Here is a 22,288-nt window from a genome sequence, read left to right on the forward strand (position 1 = left end):
TCACTGCCCACCAGTGGCACCTACTAGTGCCTCCTCATCAGTGCCCATCAGTGCCTCCTATCAGTGTCCATCACTGCACCCTCATTAGCGCACATCAGTGAAGGAGAAAAAATACCTTGTTTACAAAATTTTATAACATAAACGTGTTTTTTTGGTTTTTTTTCAAAATTGTCAGTGGTTTTTGGTTTGTTTAGCAAAAAATAAAAAAGTCAGAGGTGATTAAATACCACAGAAAGAAAGCCCTATCTGTCTCAAAAAAATGATAAAAATTTCATATGGGTACAGTGTTGCATGACAGCGCAATTGTCATTCAAAGTGCGACAGCACTGAAAGCTGAAAACTGGCCTGGGCAGGGAGGGGGTATAAGTGCCCGGTAGGCAGGGAGGGGGTATAAGTGCCCTTTAGGCGAGGGGTTAATACATTCATAAGGCATATAGAGTAAAATGAACTAGAAATGTATTTTACTTCTTCTCGTTGTTTTATAGATGTTCTTACTATATCTGAGATCTCAGGGGATCGTCGTATTACTCATATGAAGAAAACAACTCTAACTTGGCAGATAACACAATTCGGACAAAAAGAAATCCAGATAAATGTATTTCTGAAAAGACGTAATGCCATAAAAAAACAGTTTATTGCCTCCTGGGAACCTACAGAATGGACAGCATCCAATAATTCTATTGTTCTGCCTCTTCTGGAAGGAGATGCTGAACACCAAGCATTGTTACCTGTTAAGATGACAAAATCCTGTATAGGAAAGTACGAGTATCTCTGCTCCATTACTATCACCCCGAGTGCAGATAAAGATGACGGCGCCGTGCTTGGTGTAGAGGTGGAACACGCTTCCCTAAAACAGACCATCTCTGCATGCAGGACTCTGAATGTGTACAATACAGTAGCAGGTAAGTAGTGGGTATGCTGTAGGTACTGAAAAAGGGTTTTATACTTAAAGTGTTCCTAAACCCCAGACCTTGCATTCACTATATCTGCTCTCCCCGAATCCTGCATTCACTATATTCCCTCTCCCCGGACCCCGCATTCACTATATCCGCTCTCCCCGAATCCTGCATTCACTATATTCCCTCTCCCCGGACCCCGCATTCACTATATCCGCTCTCCCCGGACCCTGCATTCACTATATCCGCTCTCCCCGGACCATGCATTTACTATATCCGTTCTCCCCGGACCCAGCATTCACTATATCCGCTCTCCATGGACCCTGCATTCACTATATCCGCTCTCCCCGGACCCCGCATTCACTATATCCGCTCTCCCCGGACCCCGCATTCACTATATCCGCTCTCCCCAGACCCAGCATTCACTATATCTGCTCTCCCCGGGCCTCGCATTCACTATATCCGCTCTCCCCGGACCCCGCATTCACTATATCCGCTCTCCCCGGACCCCGTATTCACTATATCCGCTCTCCCCGGGCCTCACATTCACTATATCCGCTCTCCCCAGACCCCGCATTCACTATATCCTCTCTCCCCGGGTCTCGCATTCACTATATCCGCTTTCCCCGGACCCTGCATTCACTATATCTGCTCTCCCCAGACTCCGCATTCATTATATCCACTCTCTGCGTCCCTGCATTCACTATATCTGCTCTCCCCGGACTCAGCATTCACTATATCCGCTCTCCCCGGACCCCGCATTCACTATATCCGCTCTCCCCTCCCCTGACCCCGCATTCACTATATCCGCTCTCCCCCGGACCCCGCATTCACTATATCCGCTCTCCCCGGACCCCGCATTCACTATATCCGCTCTCCCCGGACCCCGCATTCACTATATCCGCTCTCCCCGGACCCCGCATTCACTATATCCGCTCTCCCCGGACCCCGCATTCACTATATCCGCTCTCCCCGTACCCCCGCATTCACTATATCCGCTCTCCCCGGACCCCCCCATTCACTATATCCGCTCTCCCCGGACCCCGCATTCACTATATCCGCTCTCCCCGGACCCCGCATTCACTATATTTGCTCTCCCCGGACCCCGCATTCACTGTATCCGCTCTCCCCGGACCCCGCATTCACTATATCCGCTCTCCGCGGATTGTACAGACTGGTTGTACTGTTGTGGTGTTATGTGATAAAAGATGTTATACTTACCTGCTGTGTGTAGTGGTTTTGCATAGAGCAGCCTGGATCCTCCTCTTCTCAGGTCACCCGCTGGCACTCCTGGCTCCTCCTTCCTATCAAGTGCCCCCATAGCAAGCAGCTTGTTGGGCCAATCAAGAGAGGAGAAAGAGGAGATGGCATAAGGGATGGATAACAAAGTGTGGGGAAAAATGGTGAAAATGTCTAGAACTTTTTTGATGGTTTTAACTTTCTAGTAGAAGCAGTGTTACTATGGAGAAGGAATTTAGCCCTAGACCAGCAATGAGACTTTTCTGTAACCTCTGAGAGAAGCAATTCAAGCCCCCCCCCCCCCCCCCCAGCCTCACTATCAGTGAGTTTGTCAGTGTATTACAGTGTAACGCAGTGCCACTTACAGTGTCCCTGAGCACTAACCACACCAGTCACAGTGTCCCTAAATGAGTGCAGTCAGCTAGAGATGGGCTGGATGTTCGAGTCGGACTCATTAGCCACATCAGTAACAGTGTTGCCAGACCAGTGTACACCAGAAACAATGATAGTATTTCTAATTCCCACCACACCAGTGTAGGCATCACCAACCCAGCCAGCAACTGCACTGCTAATCACTGGCCACAGTGTCACCAGACCAGTATGAGCCATCCAACAGTGTTTTTAACTCTACCACACCAGTTCAGGGGTCACCAGACAAGCTCGACCAGCAAGAGTATTCCTTATCACCACACCAGTCACAGTGTTGCCAGACCAGCATCAGAGTCCAGCAGCAGAGCCAATCAAACCAGCAACATTGTCCTGATCACTAGCCACACCAGTGCCAGTGTCGGCAGAGCCACAAGTCAGCAACAGATCCTTGTCACACCAATACAATGTCACCAGAGCCTGACTGTGTCAGTAACCTGATTGCTAGCCAGAACCAGTGTCCTCAGTGCCAACCACTGCCAAACGTCCCAAATAAAGTACACAAGTGAGGATGTCTCAAATTCTGAGCATGACAGATGGGGGTAGCATGAAGGAACTCTCAGATTCGGATTCAGAATATGAACCTGTCAAAATCAGCAGTTCACCGATAGCCACCTATGATTCCCTACTAAGAGTCAGGCATACTGAACATCCTACAGAACTGCAACAGACCAGCACCAGTAGAGCAGTACATACTGATGTACCAAACACTTCTCCAGCATGTAGTGTTATAACAGCAGCCACAAAAATGAGGGCACATGCAAGTGTCCCAGAGACTACCCCCTACTTCAGCAGTGCCTTTCATCCATTCACAGCCCAACCAGGCATTCATGTAGAAAAAGAAAAATAGTTTTTCTTTAACAAGGGAGCCCCCAGATCCCGCCCCCCCATATGAAAGAGTATGGGTACATAGTACCCCTACTCATTCACCAAAAAGTGTAAAACGTTAGTAAAAACACAAGAGTTTTTGACAAGTTTTTTAGTAAAAAAAAAATTGTCCCCCGAAGTAGATCCAACATCAGTCACAATGAATGCCAGCCACTGACCCAAACGTCAAGCTCTGCACCCGACGAAGGCTCCTACCGTCTGACAGCTCTTAAATGTTGTTAATAAGTATTGTTAGGCTGCTTTTTTTTTGACAGTTCTACCTTCCAGGACCTTTTCTGTGTTACAGCAATGCAGCTGTGATTAATCAAAGCTGACTTGTCATGTACTGGGACAGGGAGGACTGGACATGCTACACATGCCCTGTGTACAAGTATGACCTTTTTTGTGAATGTGCAACATGCCCAAAGACTGCAACTAATTAAACATTTTAACAACCACATAATAACAGTGTGGCACTTTTCTCATTCCACAATAAAATGTGACTTCAAATAATATATTTCCTGGGGGAGGGGCTTGGTGACGTCATGGCGCTTGCGGTCAGCTGACCCACTCCGGAGAGAGATCACAGAGGGGAATACAAAAGGAGCTTCCCATTATTAGATGTTGTCAGCTGTAAACAATATATGCGAATATCACTGGGTGCAATGGAGCACCTGGATCATGTATGCTGGGTGGAGAAGGAGTTACAAGAAGCCGCTGAACCAACACGGAAGAAGGATTTCGGTAGATGTTACACCATCACTATATGTCCACCTAGAGGACACAAGTTATTTTTGACCAAACTTAGTTGTGAGGTCAAAAATTTCAGATGAGGGCACAGCACAGGGTCACTGATGGTGGAGGTGCACTGTATATGAAGAAAGAAGATGAGGAATATTGATGGAAAAGATTTTTATTTGGAAGGATTATGAATAAGGAATTACTGAACTATTTCACCAGATTTTTGCATATTATTTGTAGTATTTTTCACCAGTTCAGTGATATTGGGAATATTATTTGAAGTCACATTTCATTGTGGTATGAGAAAAGCGTGGCACTGTTATTATGTGGTTGTTGTTATGTAGCACATTTACAGTTAGGTCCATATATATTTGAACACAGGCACAATTTTAGATTTTTCAGGTATTTACCAAAACATATTCAAGCTCTAGTTCTATAATGGATATGGGCTGAAAGTGCACACTCTCAGGTTTAATTTGAGGGTATGTACAGTACATCCAAATTGGAAGAAGGGTTTAGGAATTACAGCTCTTAAGAGTAGCCATCGCCCTTTTTCAAAGGACCAAAAGTAATTGGACAATTGAATCTAAAGCTGTTTCATGGCCAGGTGTGGGCTACTCCCTTTGTTATTTCTTCATCAATTAAGCAGGTAAAAGGTCTGGAGTTGATTCTAAGTGCGGTATTTGCATTTGGAATCTATTGCTGTGAACCTACATCATGCGTTCAAAGGAGCTGTCCATGAAAGTGAAACAGGCCATTGTAAGGCTTCAAAAACTAATCAAATCCATCAGAGAGATCGCAGCAACATTAGGAGTGGCCAAATAAGCAGTTTGGTACATTCTGAGTAAAGAAGAACGCACTGGTGAGCTCAGCAACATAAAAAGGCATGGACGTCCATGGAAGACAACAGTGGTGGATGATCGCAGGATCCTCTCTATGATAAAGAAAAACCCATTCACAACATCCAGACAAATGAAGGACACTCTCCAGGAGGTAGGCGTATCATTGTCATAATCTACAATCAAGAGAAGACTTCACGAGAGCAAAAACAGAGGGTTACCCACAAGGTGCAAACCATTCATATGCCTGAAGAATAGAAAAGCCAGATTAGACTTTGCCAAAAAACATCTAAAAAAGCCGGACCAGTTCTGGAAAAGCATTCTTTGGATGGATGAAACTAAGATGAATCTGTACCAGTATGACGGGCAGAAAAAAGTGTGGAGAAGGCTTGGAACAGCTCATGATCCAAAGCACACAACGTCATCTGTAAAACATGGTGGAGGCAATGTGATGGCATGGGTGGAGGCAGTGTGATGGCATGGGCATGTATGGCTTCCAATGGCACTGGGTCATTGGTAGTTATTGATGATGTGACAGAAGACAGAAGAAGCCGGATGAATTCTGCCGTATTTACAGATATACTGTCAGCCCAGATTCAGCCAAATGCAGCAAACGTGATTGGACGGCGCTTCACAGTACAGATGGACAATGATCCAAAACACACTGCAAAAGCAACCCAGGAGCTTCTGAAGGAAAAGAAGTGGAATATTCTGCAATGAAAATTGAGCATGCATTTTACTTGCTGAAGGCAAAACTAAAGGCAGAAAGAGCCACAAACAAAGCACAACTGAAGACAGCTTCAGGTAGAGCCTGGCAAAGCATCAGAAAGGAGGAAACCCAGTCTTTGGTCATGTCCATGGGTTCCAGACTTCAGGCAAAGCATCAGAAAGGAGGAAACCCAGTCTTCAGTAATGTTCATGGGTTCCAGACTTCAGGCAGTCATTGCCAGTAAAGGATTCTCAACAAAATATAAAAAATTAACATTTTATTTATGATTATATTAATTTGTCCAATTACTTTTGAGCCCCTGAAACTGGAGGGACTGTGTATAAAAATGGTTGCAGTTCCTAAAATTTGTACTTGGTATTTATGTTCAACCCCTTGAATTAAAGCTGAAAGTCAGCACTTCAAATTCATTCAGATTGTTTCATTTTAATTTCTTCTGGTGGCATACAGAGCCAAAAGTATGAAAATTGTGCCTGTGTCCAAATATTTACGGACCTAACTGTATATGAGTATGTGTAGGTGTGGGCAGCTTTTTGTTTTTACCCCTTTTTTTCTATATTGAGTTGATATTCCAGTTTTATTTAACTGCTCGTGGGTTTATACAGTATTTATATTTAGTTAACCAGTTCCACGCCGCCCTATAGGAGAAATACTGCTACAGGGCGGCACGGGTGTTGTGTATATATACTGCTACAGGGGGTGCATGCGCGGCCATTCTCGGCCTCAGCTGTCAATTGCTGACTCCCGGATGGGGATTACTTGCTGGTACCCGGTAATCGCCGATTATCTCCAATGGGGGAGAGACCTGTATGTAAACAACACAGATCTCACAGTGGCTAAATGGTTTGCACTTCCGCCTGGCAGTACTCGGGTCGTTGGTTCGAATCCCAGCCACGGCACCACCTGCCTGGAGTTTGCATGTTCTCCCTGTGCCTGCGTGGGTTTCCTCCGGGTACTTTGGTTTCCTCCCACACTCCAAAGACATGCTGATAGGTGAATTGGCTCCTGTCTAAATTGGCCCTAGGATGTGTATTAGAGATGAGCGAATTATTCAAAAATTCGATTCGGCTGATTCGCCGAATTCGCGGAATAAATTTAATTCGATGCGAATATATTCGCTGCGAATATATTCGCTGCGAATTTAACTTATAAAAAGGGTGTTTCTAGGCTTCAGAGAGCCTTTATATTAGTGCAGAACACTGTACCTTTAATTTAAATGCCCTTGGAGTCTGCTGGGGAAGAGAAATAATACTGTCAGTCAGTATGACATGCAGATGAGTGCCGTCGATCTTAGAATCACCGCACACTTCACTCATTTGGGCAGTCACGGGGCCAAAACCAGAGTGTGGAGCCACAGTGTGGCGGTGGAGGCAGCAGCAATGGGAGGCCATACAGCACCCTATGACAAAATGGAACCCACCAGCAGTGTGAGGAGACCTGAAAGTGGCACATGGCAGAGTGTGGCGATGGAGACAGCAGCAATGGGAGACCGTACAGGGACCCATGACACACTCTGGACCTGGCAGCAGCATGAGGAGGCGGTACAGGGGCCCATGACAGATTACGGGCCTGGCAGCAGCATGAGGAGTCGGTACGGGGGCCCATGGCAGATTACGGGCCTGGCAGCAGTAATGGGAGGCCATACAGCACCCTATGACAAAATGGAACCCACCAGCAGTGTGAGGAGACCTGAAAGTGGCACATGGCAGAGTGTGGCGATGGAGACAGCAGCAATGGGAGGCCGTACAGGGACCCATGACACACTCTGGACCTGGCAGCAGCATGAGGAGGCGGTACAGGGGCCCATGACAGATTACGGGCCTGGCAGCAGCATGAGGAGTCGGTACGGGGGCCCATGGCAGATTACGGGCCTGGCAGCAGCAATGGGAGGCCATACAGCACCCTATGACAAAATGGAACCCACCAGCAGTGTGAGGAGACCTGAAAGTGGCACATGGCAGAGTGTGGCGATGGAGACAGCAGCAATGGGAGGCCGTACAGGGACCCATGACACACTCTGGACCTGGCAGCAGCATGAGGAGGCGGTACAGGGGCCCATGACAGATTACGGGCCTGGCAGCAGCATGAGGAGTCGGTACGGGGGCCCATGGCAGATTACGGGCCTGGCAGCAGCAATGGGAGTGTTCTGTTAGTGGATCCTTCTCAGATGCTCACACACTGTAGTTACTAGCAGACATCTTTATTAGGTGCTCATAGCTGCCATTATACATGTGTCTGCATTAGAACTACAACCAAAGAGAGGCAATAACACAGTTGTACCAATATCTAAGTAGTGAGACCCCTAGAGGCCATACACAGCATATAACATATTGCTACATCCTTTCTCTTTTAAATAAAAGAACAATGAAATATAACAAACCCAAAATGGTGAAGTAGAACATAGCTATAAGTTAAATATAATCCTTGAGGTGAGCCGGCTTTCTGATTGTTCTGCCAGCTCGCGTAACATATGAGGTTTCTTCACAGAAATCTTGGTGTTCTTCTGATTCTGGCAGTCTATTTTCTGGGACTGTCTCTCTCTGCCTAGAGACCTCCCTATGCTCCTCAGCAGTCCCTGTTTCTTTGTTGCTGGTATTCATAGTCTCATCGCTTTGAGTGTCCATATACTGTTCCCAGGGCCCTGTATCATCTCCTTCTTGTGTTTTTCTCAGATGTCTCCGATTTCTCCTCCATCTTCTTCCTTCCTCTGTTATAATTTCATAGGACCGTGGTCCCAATTTCTGTACAACCTTCGCTTTTTTCCAGTGTTTGTCATATTTGCCTATTGGCTGAATCCGTACATTGTCATTGCTCTGGAGAACAGGCAGATCTTTTGCAGATTTATTATAATAGAAAGCTTGCCTATCTTGATTCTTTGTTAGTTTGGCTTTAACATTGCCCACAAGCTTTGGCTTTAGTAGTTGACCTGCAGTTGGTAAGAGAGTCCTTGTACGTCTACTCATAAGCCGCTGTGCTGGACTGGTGTCTAGGCCTTGTGTGGGTGTGTTTCTGTGGTCCAGTATAGACAGGTATATCTCTGTACCTGCCTGTTTTGCCTTTTGCATGAGTCTTTTGGCTGTTTTTACTGCTGACTCGGCTTTACCATTACTCTGTGGATATCCAGGAGATGATGTCTGATGCTCAAATTCCCACCTCTCCCTGAATTTTTTGAATTCGTCCGATGTAAATTGAGCGGCGTTGTCAGAGAACACAATATCCGGAATGCCATATCTGGCAAAATGGGCCTTGAGTTTTTTAATTACTGTTTTGGCCCTTGTGTCCTGTAAGTAGTCTATCTCCCAGAAGTTTGAAAAATAGTCCACAGTTACCAGATATTCTTTGTCGTTCCACGTGAACAGATCTGTTCCTACTTTTGACCATGGTCTGTTTGGAATTGTATGTGGTTGCAATGTCTCTTTCGGTTGCTTATCATGACTAGTGCACCCGAGATAGGTTCATCCAGACCCCACTACACCACCATTACCCTTCCATACCAATCCCCTTTACTTACTATACTTACAGAAAACACAACACCAATTTTGGAGTAAATGGCCAGCACGGCCTTTTATTAACCAATCAAGTTTAAACACATCAACCATTCCTTATAACAGAAAACATAAAGAGTTGTCGTTGGTCTTTGAAGGCACCACCAAAACGATCCGAAATGCACCTGCGGACAACCATATTCCACTAGGCCTCCAGCCGCAACCAACCAGCTCGGAGACAACCATACTGTCCGCAGTGCAGCACCACCACCTTCCAGTTAAACCTCGGTTAACTGGGAATGTTCCCGGGCACACCATACCAACGATGGGTCCCACACCATTTTGTACCTCCAAGATAAGAACTGCCTCCAAAGACCAACCACCGCCCAGGAACCAAAATCACCCCCCCCCCCCCAGGAGGAACACAACATTCACCAAACAGGGCGGGCGGGAGGGAAGCTCTCTTTCCCACGTCCAGCTCCCAACTGACGCCCCTCCCCAGAACACTCCACCCTAAAGTGCAGGAGACCCCACCTACACTCTCCTCTACCAACCAGATCCCCCAGCTATCCTTTACCAACCCTAATACTAACATTAACCCTTACACATCTTCCTTCCCACTCTGGGCCTAGTCATGCCTGCCCTGCGCTAATTCTTTTCTTCTTTTCCGCTGCGGGCATTTCTTTGCACGATGCACATATTTCACACTGTGCTATAAAGTTTTTTATGTGGTCATTCATTCCAGGCCAATAAACATATTCTCGTGCACGACGTAGACATCCTTCTACACCTAAGTGAGTCGAGTGCAATCTTTCTATAATGTCTCTTCTAAGGGATTGTGGTATGACAGCCCTTTCTCCTTTAAAGATGATTCCATGCTGCACCGAGAGTTCATCTCTTATGTGAAAAAATGGAGAAACCTCCATTGGAGCATGCTGCTTGTGTTTTGGCCATCCCTTCAAGATGACAGTCGTTAGGATATGTAGAGTTTTATCTTCCGCTGTGCAGGTTTATATTTGTTTCAGTCTGTCTTTTGAGACAGACAGATATTCACACATATTGATGCTTTCAATGTCTTTTTCTTCTTCATTTGTGATGGGTAAGTAAGCTCTGCTTAGGGCATCTGCAATCAGTAAATCCTTTCCTGGACAGTAACAAATGTTAAATTCATATTTCTGAAGCCTTAACAGCATACGCTGCAGTCTTTTTGGGGCATTCAGTAGTGGCTTCTTTGTAATACTTTCTAAAGGCTTGTGATCTGAATGCACCACCACTTGTCGACCGTAGGTGTACTGGTGAAATTTATCTAACCCAAATACTACCGCTAGTAGTTCCTTCTCGATTTGAGCATATCCTTGTTCTGTTAGAGGATCCTTCTCAGATGCTCACACACTGTAGTTACTAGCAGACATCTTTATTAGGTGCTCATAGCTGCCATTATGCATGTGTCTGCATTAGAACTACAACCAAAGAGAGGCAATAACACAGTTGTACCAATATCTAAGTAGTGAGACCCCTAGAGGCCATACACAGCATATAACATATTGCTACAGGGAGGCCATACAGCACCCTATGACAAAATGGAACCCACCAGCAGTGTGAGGAGACCTGAAAGTGGCACATGGCAGAGTGTGGCGATGGAGACAGCAGCAATGGGAGGCCGTACAGGGACCCATGACACACTCTGGACCTGGCAGCAGCATGAGGAGGCGGTACAGGGGCCCATGACAGATTACGGGCCTGGCAGCAGCATGAGGAGTCGGTACGGGGGCCCATGGCAGATTACGGGCCTGGCAGCAGCAATGGGAGGCCATACAGCACCCTATGACAAAATGGAACCCACCAGCAGTGTGAGGAGACCTGAAAGTGGCACATGGCAGAGTGTGGCGATGGAGACAGCAGCAATGGGAGGCCGTACAGGGACCCATGACACACTCTGGACCTGGCAGCAGCATGAGGAGGCGGTACAGGGGCCCATGACAGATTACGGGCCTGGCAGCAGCATGAGGAGTCGGTACGGGGGCCCATGGCAGATTACGGGCCTGGCAGCAGCAATGGGAGGCCATACAGCACCCTATGACAAAATGGAACCCACCAGCAGTGTGAGGAGACCTGAAAGTGGCACATGGCAGAGTGTGGCGATGGAGACAGCAGCAATGGGAGGCCGTACAGGGACCCATGACACACTCTGGACCTGGCAGCAGCATGAGGAGGCGGTACAGGGGCCCATGACAGATTACGGGCCTGGCAGCAGCATGAGGAGTCGGTACGGGGGCCCATGGCAGATTACGGGCCTGGCAGCAGCAATGGGAGGCCATACAGCACCCTATGACAAAATGGAACCCACCAGCAGTGTGAGGAGACCTGAAAGTGGCACATGGCAGAGTGTGGCGATGGAGACAGCAGCAATGGGAGGCTGTACAGGGACCCATGACACACTCTGGACCTGGCAGCAGCATGAGGAGGCAGTACAGGGGCCCATGACAGATTACGGGCCTGGCAGCAGCATGAGGAGTCGGTACGGGGGCCCATGGCAGATTACGGGCCTGGCAGCAGCAATGGGAGGCCATACAGCACCCTATCACAAAATGGAACCCACCAACAGTGTAAGGAGACCTGAAAGTGGCACATGGCAGAGTCTGGCGATGAAGTCAGCAGCAATGGGAGGCCGTACAGGGACCCATGACACACTCTGGACCTGGCAGCAGCAAGAGGAGGCGGTACAGGGGCCCATGGCAGAGTGGCGAAGCGTAAGCAGCTTAAATTGAAGGCCATACAGAGGCCTATGTTAAAAAGTCCCCCCAGCAGCAGCATGGGGAGACGACTATTAGCCTCCTCATGCTGCTGCCAGGTCCAGAGTGTGTCATGGGTCCCTGTACGGCCTCCCATTGCTGCTGTCTCCATCGCCACACTCTGCCATGTGCCACTTTCAGGTCTCCTCACACTGCTGGTGGGTTCCATTTTGTCATAGGGTACTGTATGGCCTCCCATTGCTGCTGCCAGGCCCGTAATCTGCCATGGGCCCCTGTACCGCCTCCTCTTGCTGCTGCCAGGTCCAGAGTGTGTCATGGGTCCCTGTACGGCCTCCCATTGCTGCTGTCTTCATCGCCACACTCTGCCATGTGCCACTTTCAGGTCTCCTCACACACTGCTGGTGGGTTCCATTTTGTCATAGGGTGCTGGCAGATTACGGGCCTCCCATTGCTGCTGCCAGGCCCGTAATCTGCCATGGGCCCCCGTACCGACTCCTCATGCTGCTGCCAGGCCCGTAATCTGTCATGGGCCCCTGTACCGCCTCCTCATGCTGCTGCCAGGTCCAGAGTGTGTCATGGGTCCCTGTACGGCCTCCCATTGCTGTTGTCTCCATCGCCACACTCTGCCATGTGCCACTTTCAGGTCTCCTCACACTGCTGGTGGGTTCCATTTTGTCATAGGGTGCTGTATGGCCTCCCATTGCTGCTGCCAGGCCCGTAATCTGCCATGGGCCCCCGTACCGACTCCTCATGCATGCTGCTGCCAGGCCCGTAATCTGTCATGGGCCCCTGTACCGCCTCCTCATGCTGCTGCCAGGTCCAGAGTGTGTCATGGGTCCCTGTACGGCCTCCCATTGCTGCTGTCTCCATCACCACACTCTGCCATGTGCCACTTTCAGGTCTCCTCACACTGCTGGTGGGTTCCATTTTGTCATAGGGTGCTGTATGGCCTCCCATTGCTGCCGCCAGGCCCGTAATCTGCCATGGGCCCCCGTACCGACTCCTCATGCTGCTGCCAGGCCCGTAATCTGTCATGGGCCCCTGTACCACCTCCTCATGCTGCTGCCAGGTCCAGAGTGTGTCATGGGTCCCTGTACGGCCTCCCATTGCTGCTGTCTCCATCGCCACACTCTGCCATGTGCCACTTTCAGGTCTCCTCACACTGCTGGTGGGTTCCATTTTGTCATAGGGTGCTGTATGGCCTCCCATTGCTGCTGCCAGGCCCGTAATCTGCCATGGGCCCCTGTACCGCCTCCTCTTGCTGCTGCCAGGTCCAGAGTGTGTCATGGGTCCCTGTACGGCCTCCCATTGCTGCTGTCTCCATCGCCACACTCTGCCATGTGCCACTTTCAGGTCTCCTCACACTGCTGGTGGGTTCCATTTTGTCATAGGGTGCTGGCAGATTACGGGCCTCCCATTGCTGCTGCCAGGCCCGTAATCTGCCATGGGCCCCCGTACCGACTCCTCATGCTGCTGCCAGGCCCGTAATCTGTCATGGGCCCCTGTACCACCTCCTCATGCTGCTGCCAGGTCCAGAGTGTGTCATGGGTCCCTGTACGGCCTCCCATTGCTGCTGTCTCCATCGCCACACTCTGCCATGTGCCACTTTCAGGTCTCCTCACACTGCTGGTGGGTTCCATTTTGTCATAGGGTGCTGTATGGCCTCCCATTGCTGCTGCCAGGCCCGTAATCTGCCATGGGCCCCCGTACCGACTCCTCATGCATGCTGCTGCCAGGCCCGTAATCTGTCATGGGCCCCTGTACCGCCTCCTCATGCTGCTGCCAGGTCCAGAGTGTGTCATGGGTCCCTGTACGGCCTCCCATTGCTGCTGTCTCCATCGCCACACTCTGCCATGTGCCACTTTCAGGTCTCCTCACACTGCTGGTGGGTTCCATTTTGTCATAGGGTGCTGTATGGCCTCCCATTGCTGCTGCCAGGCCCGTAATCTGCCATGGGCCCCCGTACCGACTCCTCATGCTGCTGCCAGGCCCGTAATCTGTCATGCGCCCCTGTACCGCCTCCTCATGCTGCTGCCAGGTCCAGAGTGTGTCATGGGTCCCTGTACGGCCTCCCATTGCTGCTGTCTCCATCGCCACACTCTGCCATGTGCCACTTTCAGGTCTCCTCACACTGCTGGTGGGTTCCATTTTGTCATAGGGTGCTGTATGGCCTCCCATTGCTGCTGCCTCCACCGCCACACTGTGGCTCCACACTCTGGTTTTGGCCCCGTGACTGCCCAAAATGAGTGAAGTGTGCGGTGATTCTAAGATCGACGGCACTCATCTGCATGTCATACTGACTGACAGTATTATTTCTCTTCCCCAGCAGACTCCAAGGGCATTTAAATTAAAGGTACAGTGTTCTGCACTAATATAAAGGCTCTCTGAAGCCTAGAAACACCCTTTTTATAAGTTAAATTCGCAGCGAATATATTCGCCTCAAATCGAATTTTTTCCACGAATTCGGCGAATCAGCCGAATCGAATTTTTGAATACTTCGCTCATCTCTAATCCTGACCTTTGGTGACGTTATGGTTACTCCTTCTCCTTGTTTTACAGGTAACACTATTATATCAGACATCGTCGGGGAGACGTGGCTTCCTCATATGGAGAGGACAACTCTATCCCTTCAGATAACCGGATTCAGAACAAAGGAAATTCACATAAATTTATACCTGAAAAGACGAAAAGACATGAAAAAAGATCTCATCCACTCATGGGTATCTGTGGGCTGTCCATCGTGTGGGAGCAATTATACAACGTATGATACAACGTTACCGGTGGAAATGGAAGTGGAGATGACAGAAGCAGAAGATGGAAACCTCGAATGTGATTGCAGAATTTCTCTAACTCCAGACGCAGATACAGATGACGGAGCCGTCCTGACTGTGGAAGTCGATCACGCTGCCCTGGAATGGCCCCTCTATAAATATCACATTCTGAATGTGATCAAAGGTGAGATCTGATTACCTGCACCTGAATAAAATGTGAGACATTTCTAGATGTACTGTATGAATGTGAAATCTATACTGTGTATATCCAACGCATGAGACAGGAAACCCCCAGATATAGTCCAAGTTTGCTTGTCCTGCGATTTTATTCAGCAAGACAGCAAACAAATGCAGTGTTTAGGTGGGAGGGCTTTGTACAGCATGTCAGGACCATCAAACCAACAAAGGTTCTGCTTGTTCAAGCCGCGTAAGTCTAGGTGCACAGCTATGAGTTTTCTGCAGTGTTTCGTGTTTTACAGAAACGCACAGCGGTCCATTTAACATGATTTCCTATGGGACAGGTTCTCATCTCCGCGTTTTCACCTGTTGCATTTTTTGGAAAGGGCCAGGGACTTTTTTAAAAGCAAAACGTTGCGTTTTTAGTTCTATAGACTTGAATGGAAATGATGCAGAAAAGCATGTAGTGCGTTTTTGATGTGTTTTGCATTTTATTCTGCCCAGCAACAAGTTGAAAAAAGGAAAAAAAATGCAAAAACGTGGCAAAGCCGCAAAATGCACCATAAAAAGCACTGCAGAAACGGATCAAACGCAAATCGCCTAGGTGTGAACCGCACCTTAAGCGGTATTAAACCCAAAAGCAAACATTTATTATATTGCAGCTTACCAGTTCTTAGATGTCATGGCTGCATTTGTTTTCTTTTTTTTAGGCTTTCTTTCTTCTATTTCTCACCTGATGATCCAGCCAATAAGTCTGCTTTTTTTTCAACAGAACAAGCTGTCCTGCAGATATAGTGATTAAAAGGTTAAGACAAACCATTTGCCACTGATAGAGGTGCTTACACAGAAATGCCCGCAGCGATAAAAGAAGAAAAGAATTAGCGCAGGGCAGGCATGACTAGGCCCAGAGTGGGAAGGAAGACGTGTAAGGGTTATTGATAGTATTAGGGTTGGTAAAGGATAGCTGGGGGATCTGGTTGGTAGAGGAGAGTGTAGGTGGGGTCTTCTGCACTTTAGGGTGGGGTGTCCTGGGGAGGGGCGTCAGTTGGGAGCTGGACTTGGGAGAGAGAGCTTCCCTCCCGCCCTCCCTGTTTGGTGAATGTTGTGTTCCTCCCGGGGGGGGGGGGTTATTTCGGTTCCTGGGCGGTGGTTGGTCTTTGGAGGCGGTTCTTATCTTGGAGGTACAAAATGGTGTGGGACCCATCGTTGGTATGGTGTGCCCGGGAACATTCCAGTTAACCAAGGTTTAACTGGAAGGTGGTGGTGCTGCACTGCGGACGGTATGGTTGTCTCTGAGCTGGTTGGTTGCGGCTGGAGGCCTAGTGGAATATGGTTGTCCGCAGGTGCATTTTGGATTGTTTTGGGGGTGCCTTCAAAGACCAACGACAACTGTTTATGTTTTCTGTTATAAGGAATGGTTGATGTGTTTAAACTTGATTTGTTAATAAAAGGCCGTGTTGGCCATTAAGTATAATAAGTAAAGGGGATTGGTATGGAAGGGTAAAGGGTAACGGTGGTGTAGTGGAGTCTGGATGAACCTATCTCGGGTGCGCTAGTCATAATCAGCTTTTATTTCTTCATGTAAAACCTTTAGGCTGGGTTCACACTGCCACGACTTAGGATCCGACTTGTGAGACCCCATGTAGCATGACATGTGAAATCCCATGTTAGTCAATGAGAGCCGTCTTAATTAGCACTACTGAAGTCGCTCCAACTTTAGACAAGGTTCCTGTTCTACTTCATGGCGACTTCTATCTGACTTGTGCCCATAGACTTTAATGGAAGCCTCCTCCAAGTCGGATCCTCATCTATATTTATGTGATTTGGATCCGACATTACAGGAAGATTACCCAGCATTCCCTGAAAGTTGCTTCAGAGTCGCTGTGCGCAGTCCAATTTTCTTTGGTATCAAGGGGGTGTTGACAGAGACCATCTGACTAGTTACAGTAGGTGGCTGAGGGGCAGGCCCGGACATAAATTAGGCCTGAGCATTTTGAACTGAGCAGCACAAAGCCCAGGGACCCTTTCCTCAGAGTTCGGTGGTGGAACACCAGAGCCTGGTCGCAAGAGCGACCTTTGCAACCCTGGTAGTTCTACTAGTGTCAGGTTTTTTACATTTTTATTACATTTTTTACAATATTATATTTTATTAATTTTTTACATTTTTTTGTAGAAAAAAAAAGTAGGAGGGAAAGCAGGAAAGAGGGAGTGCAGGAAAGAAAGAGGGAAAGAAGGAAGGAGGGAAACAGGAGACAGAGAGAGAGAGAGAGAGAGAAAGAAAGAAGTATAGAAGGAGGGAAAGAAAAAGGAAGAAGGGAAAGAAAGAAAGGAAGGAGGAAAGGAAGGAATGAAGTAGGGAAGGAAGGAAAGAGGGAAAGAAGGAGGGAAGGAAAGAAGGAACGAAAGAAGGAGGGGGGGGAGTATATAGGAGCCCAGGGCATGCACCCTGCAGGAGATGGATAGGCGAGGTGGCCGGGCGGAACATAGAGGAACAAAGAAATGCACGGTCCTCTATGTGCCACCCAGCTGCCTCTCCTGTCCAGGCGTCCCCAGCCTTCTGGGGGAAATGCCTGGTGTGCCCTATGGCCAGTTCAGGCCTGCTGAGGAGTGGCCTCGAGATGTGACTGTATCCCAGGTACAGCTTTCTAGAAGTATCAATATCTCTGAATACCTACAGGTTACAGTCTGTTTACCTGCATATTATTGTCCCGCATGAAATTAGCTTTGGCAAGGATATAAATATGGCATGTCTCGGATGTCTACTTTAACCAAGAGGGATAAGATGTTTCAGTGCTTCCTGATATCCGCTAATATATGAATGTTTGGGCTTAAAATGCCACAGATTAACTAAGGAGGGTAAATATGTCCTTGTCCTGGCTGTGCTGGTATTACTTCATGAGTTATGAAATATACTGAAGTTTTAGAGTCTTGATTCAGAAGCCGTGCCGCCTCCCAGGAAATAAAGCCCACTTAGAGGGCCGCCAGGAGGTGGCATTAAGGGGTCAAAAGGCATTTGGTTTTCTCTGTAAATGTCAGGGTTGCTGTAGTAGGGAGTAAAGAAAGTTTGGGAAGGTAAAATATGGTATAAAGTGCCAATAGTTCGCTCAGTGCTGTACATTACAAAGGGGGACAGAACATGTGATAGAACAATACCAATACAATGCAAAACATGAGGGAATTGAGGGCCCTGCTCTTTCGAGCTTACAATCTAGGAGGGAGGGGATGGTGGAACAGGAGGAGATAGCTGTGGGGGATGGGGTGGTAGGAATAGTGGAGGAGGTTGGCAAGTTAGCAGGGGGTGGGGTAGGCTTCCCTGAAGAGATGGGTTTTCAGGGTGCGCCTAAAGGAGAGGAGAGTAGGTGATAATCTGATGGGTTGGGGCAGGGAGTTCCAGAGGATGGGTGACACCCTGGAGAAGTCCTGGAGGCGGGCATGGGAGGAGGAGACCAGGGAACTAGAGAGAAGGAGGTCTTGTGAGGAGCTGAGTGTGCGTGTTGGGCGGTACTTGGATATTAGGTCGGTGATGTAGTTCGGGGCAGTATGGTGGACGGCTTTGTACGTCAGTGTTAGGATTTGAATTTGATCCGTTGCACAATCGGAAGCCAGTGGAGAGATTGGCAGAGGGGGGTGGAGGACACTGAATGGAGGCCAGTGGAGGGATTGGCAGAGGGGGGTGGCGGAAATGGAGCGGCTGGAAAGGTGAATGAGTCTGGCAGCCGTATTCAGGATGGACTGAAGCGGGGATAGCCAGCGGCGAGGCAGGCCAGTGAGGAGGGAGTTGCAGTAATCGAGTCGTGATATGATGAGGGAGTGGATGAGCTGTTTAGTGGTTTCTGGGGTAAGGAACGTGCGTATTTTGGAGATGTTGCGGAGGTGGAGTCTGCATGAGTTAGTTAAAGATTGGACTTGGGGCTGGAAGGATAGGTTGGAGTCCAGAATGACACCAAGTACTCTGGCCTGCGGGGCGGGTTTGATGGTGGCGTTGTTGGATGTGATGGAGAAGTCAATGGGTGGTGGTGTCCAGGCTGGGGGGAAGACAAGAAACTCGGTTTTGGAGAGGTTCAGTTTAAGGAAGTGGAGCGATATCCAGTCTGATATGTCGCTCAGTAGGTGTGTGATTCGGGTGGAGACTGAGGGGGTGAGGTGGGGGGTTGAGAGATAGATTTTGTGTGCCGTCGGCATAGAGGTGGTAATTGAAGCCGTGAGAGTGTATGAGTTGGCCAAGGGAGGAGGTGTAGATGGAAAAGAGAAGGGGCCCGAGGACAGAGCCTTGAGGGACCCCAACAGAGAGGAGGAGTGAGGGGGAGGTGGTAGCATTATAGGTAACACTGAAAGAGCGTTGTGACAGGTAGGATGAAAGCCAGGAGAGAGAAGAATCTCTGAGGCCGAGGGAGTGTAGTTTTTGAGGAGGAGGGGGTGGTCGACTGTGTTGAAGGCTGCAGAGAGGTCAAGGAGTAGGAGGACTGAATAGTGGCCATTAGCTTTGGCGGTTAGCAGGTCGTTGGAGAGTTTGAGTAAGGCGGTTTCGGTGGAGTGTAGGGGACGGAAGCCAGACTGTAGGGGATAGAGGAGGTGGTTGTCGTTGAGGTGAGAGCTTAGGCGGGTGTAGACTAGGCGCTCGAGGAGTTTAGATGTAAATGGGAGCAGGGCGATGGGTCTGAGGTTGTTCGGGTCATTGGGGTCCAGGGAGGGCTTTTTAGTATGGGGGTGATGTGTGCATGTTTCAGAGGGGAGGGGAAAGTGCCGGAGGAGAGGGAGAGATTGAAGATGTGGGTGAGGGAGCGTAGGATGGAGGGGGAGGGAGGTCGTAGGAGTTGTGAGGGGATAGGGTCGAGGGGGCAGATGGTGAGGCGGGCATCAGAGAGGATCTTGGAGACTTCCTCGATGGTAGTAAGGTCAAAGGTGTGAAGTGTTGGGGGGGCTTCAGTATGAGGAATGTAGGTTGGGGTGGAAGTGGAGGTCAGAGCAGTGGTGGGGCCGTGAGAGAGGGGTGATGAGGGGGTAGCTGAGTGAGGGGGAACGGGGTTGGAGGGAGTTTGAGCAGCAACGAGGGGGAGGGGGGATGAGGGGGTAGCTGTGTGAGAGGGGACGGCTTGAGAGGGCGTGTGAGTTGCGGCGATGTCCTTGCGAATTGTGTCTATATATAATAATTTTTTTTTTTATATACTTTTCAGTTTTTTAACATATAAAAAAGTCATTATAACATATATTTTTGCATGTATTTGTAAATGCATTTCAAAAATGTAGATTTGTATTTTTAAAGACATACAGTATATTTGAAATGTATTTTTAAAAATATTTTTCATATATTTTGTAATAAAAATGCATTTCAACATACAGTATGTATATGTATGCATGTATATATGTATGTATGTATGTATAATATTTATTGAAATATATTGAATATGGCTGAAAATTGTAGCATTTCAAATATATGTCAATATATTTGGGAAGAATAGTTTTTAAAATATATTTTCAGATATATTTTTTCTTCCCATGTGGGGGTATTTGTATTATCCTGATATTTAGGGGGGTATTTGTACGGTCCTGACATTTGGGGGGTGGTATTTGTACTGCCCTGACATTTGGGGGGTGGTATTTGTACTGCCCTGACATTTGGGGGGGGGGATTTGTACTGTCCTGATATTTAGGGGGGATTTGTACTGTCCTGACATTTGGGGGGGGAAATGAAGAAAACCGCTTTAAACAAATCCATTTCTTACGGGTACAGTGTTGCATGACCTCACGATTGTCATTCAAAGAGTGAGAGCACTGATAGCTGAAAATTGGCCTGGACAGAAAGGGCCCGGAAAGTGCCCGGTATTAAAGTAGTTAACAAAAAAAATTGCTCACTTATTACGAGGGGCGTTTAAGTCAAACCAGGACTTTTTCATTTTCCAGGTATAAAAAGGGATGCTAGTGTGGCGGTACTACACGAAGTAGTAAGTGGCAAGTGTGTCCTGTTACTGATAGGTGGCATAACATGTCGTGGGCAGTCCAGAGGGTGTTAATCAAGATGGCGGACAACAGTGTTAGTGTGTGCATGGAACAGCGTGTGGTGATTCTTGTGAACGAAGGCGTAAAATCTGCAGAGACGTCAAGCACAGTACGATGATGAGACCCTCAGCCGCAGTAAGACATTGGAATGGTGTAAATGTTTCAAAGTTGGCCATCCGTCCATCAGTGATGTTCCCGGGCTTGGTGGTTCCCAGCCCACAGCAGTCATTCCTGTGTACATTCAGCACGTGGAACGCCTGGTCCTGGATCATCGATCTTGAAATTGCACAAGAGAAGAATCTTTCTGTGTGAACGGTGAACGTAATAATGAGGAATGAAGCCGGCTGTCCTAGGATGGGTCAGGCTGACAAATCTTTCTATGCCGAAGCTGTCAAGGCAATTAGTTACATGCTGGGATAAATGTAGCAGGGGAGTATTTAAAAAAATAAATGCAGTTTCCACTCCATGAAATTTGTTCTTTTATCATATAAACTCAAAAGTCCCGGTTTGACTTGACGCCCCTCGTTAGGTGAACAATATTGTACTATTGACAAGCAGAGGATAGCAGGCACCTTTAGCCCAATACAGACAGAAATGGCGCAGTATTAAAAAAACAAACGCCTCCATCCCAGATTACCAGATCTATTTGTACCCTGTTCTGTTGCAAGAGACTTTAACAAATAACACGTGTGTTCATTTTCAGGAGATAAACCCAGTTTATGGAGAAGATGGAACAAGCGTGTTATTAACTGAATCTGTAATATTTATGGCACAAACCTGATCGGGATCTTCGATGTACAACAAATCCCGTGCTGGAGTCCTGGACACATCATAGACTCTGAAGTTGGGCTGTGAAAAACATTTGTTATTTTGTGGTTTGGTGTTACTACCCATTAGCTGACACTCGGATTGCTACACACGGCCAAAAACACTTCATTTAAGACACCGGGCCTGTGTAGTGCGCTCTGTCCTTCTGCCCCATTGTTGGTCCTCATTATAACTCGCTGGTATTTGTAGCTATAATTGCTGCTGCTGTAAAAAAAAAACAAAAATAACAATCTGTCCGACACAGTGGGGGGGGGGGGGGGGGTACTAACAAAGAGTGGTGCAGGCATAGAGTCTGTGGCACTCATCTAAACCAGTGGTCTCCAAACTGCGGCCCCAGGGCCAGATGTGGCCCTTTGATTGCTTTTTATCCAACCCTTGAGGCAATATTCACCCAGTGATACCAATTGGGGAAGAATTCTCCCCATAGACACCAATGATGAGTTATAATTACTCACACTGACACGAACAATTGGGTGCTATTCCTCCCACTGACACTAAAGATGGGGCACTATTCCTCCCACTGACACCAATGATGGGGCACT

At 48.1% G+C, this 22,288-nt stretch overlaps 1 protein-coding gene across 1 annotated transcript in view; it reads left to right on the forward strand.

Annotated features, from left to right (window-relative positions):
• LOC149435476 (uncharacterized) overlaps window positions 1–21,971 on the forward strand; it is a 43,079-nt gene extending 21,108 nt beyond the window's left edge. Inside the window, exons 2-4 of the mRNA XM_089662625.1 lie at window positions 486–902; window positions 14,533–14,928; window positions 21,622–21,971. Of these exons, the coding sequence (XP_089518751.1) occupies window positions 486–902; window positions 14,533–14,928; window positions 21,622–21,671 (863 nt within the window). The 3' untranslated portion in view covers window positions 21,672–21,971. The remainder of the gene's footprint in view (window positions 1–485; window positions 903–14,532; window positions 14,929–21,621) is intronic.
• Window positions 21,972–22,288: the final 317 nt, after the last annotated feature.

Source organism: Staurois parvus, unplaced genomic scaffold (genome assembly GCF_062004578.1).
Source record: "Staurois parvus isolate SC_StPar_1 unplaced genomic scaffold, SC_StPar_1.0 ptg001505l, whole genome shotgun sequence".
NCBI classification, from domain to species: Eukaryota; Metazoa; Chordata; class Amphibia; order Anura; family Ranidae; genus Staurois; species Staurois parvus.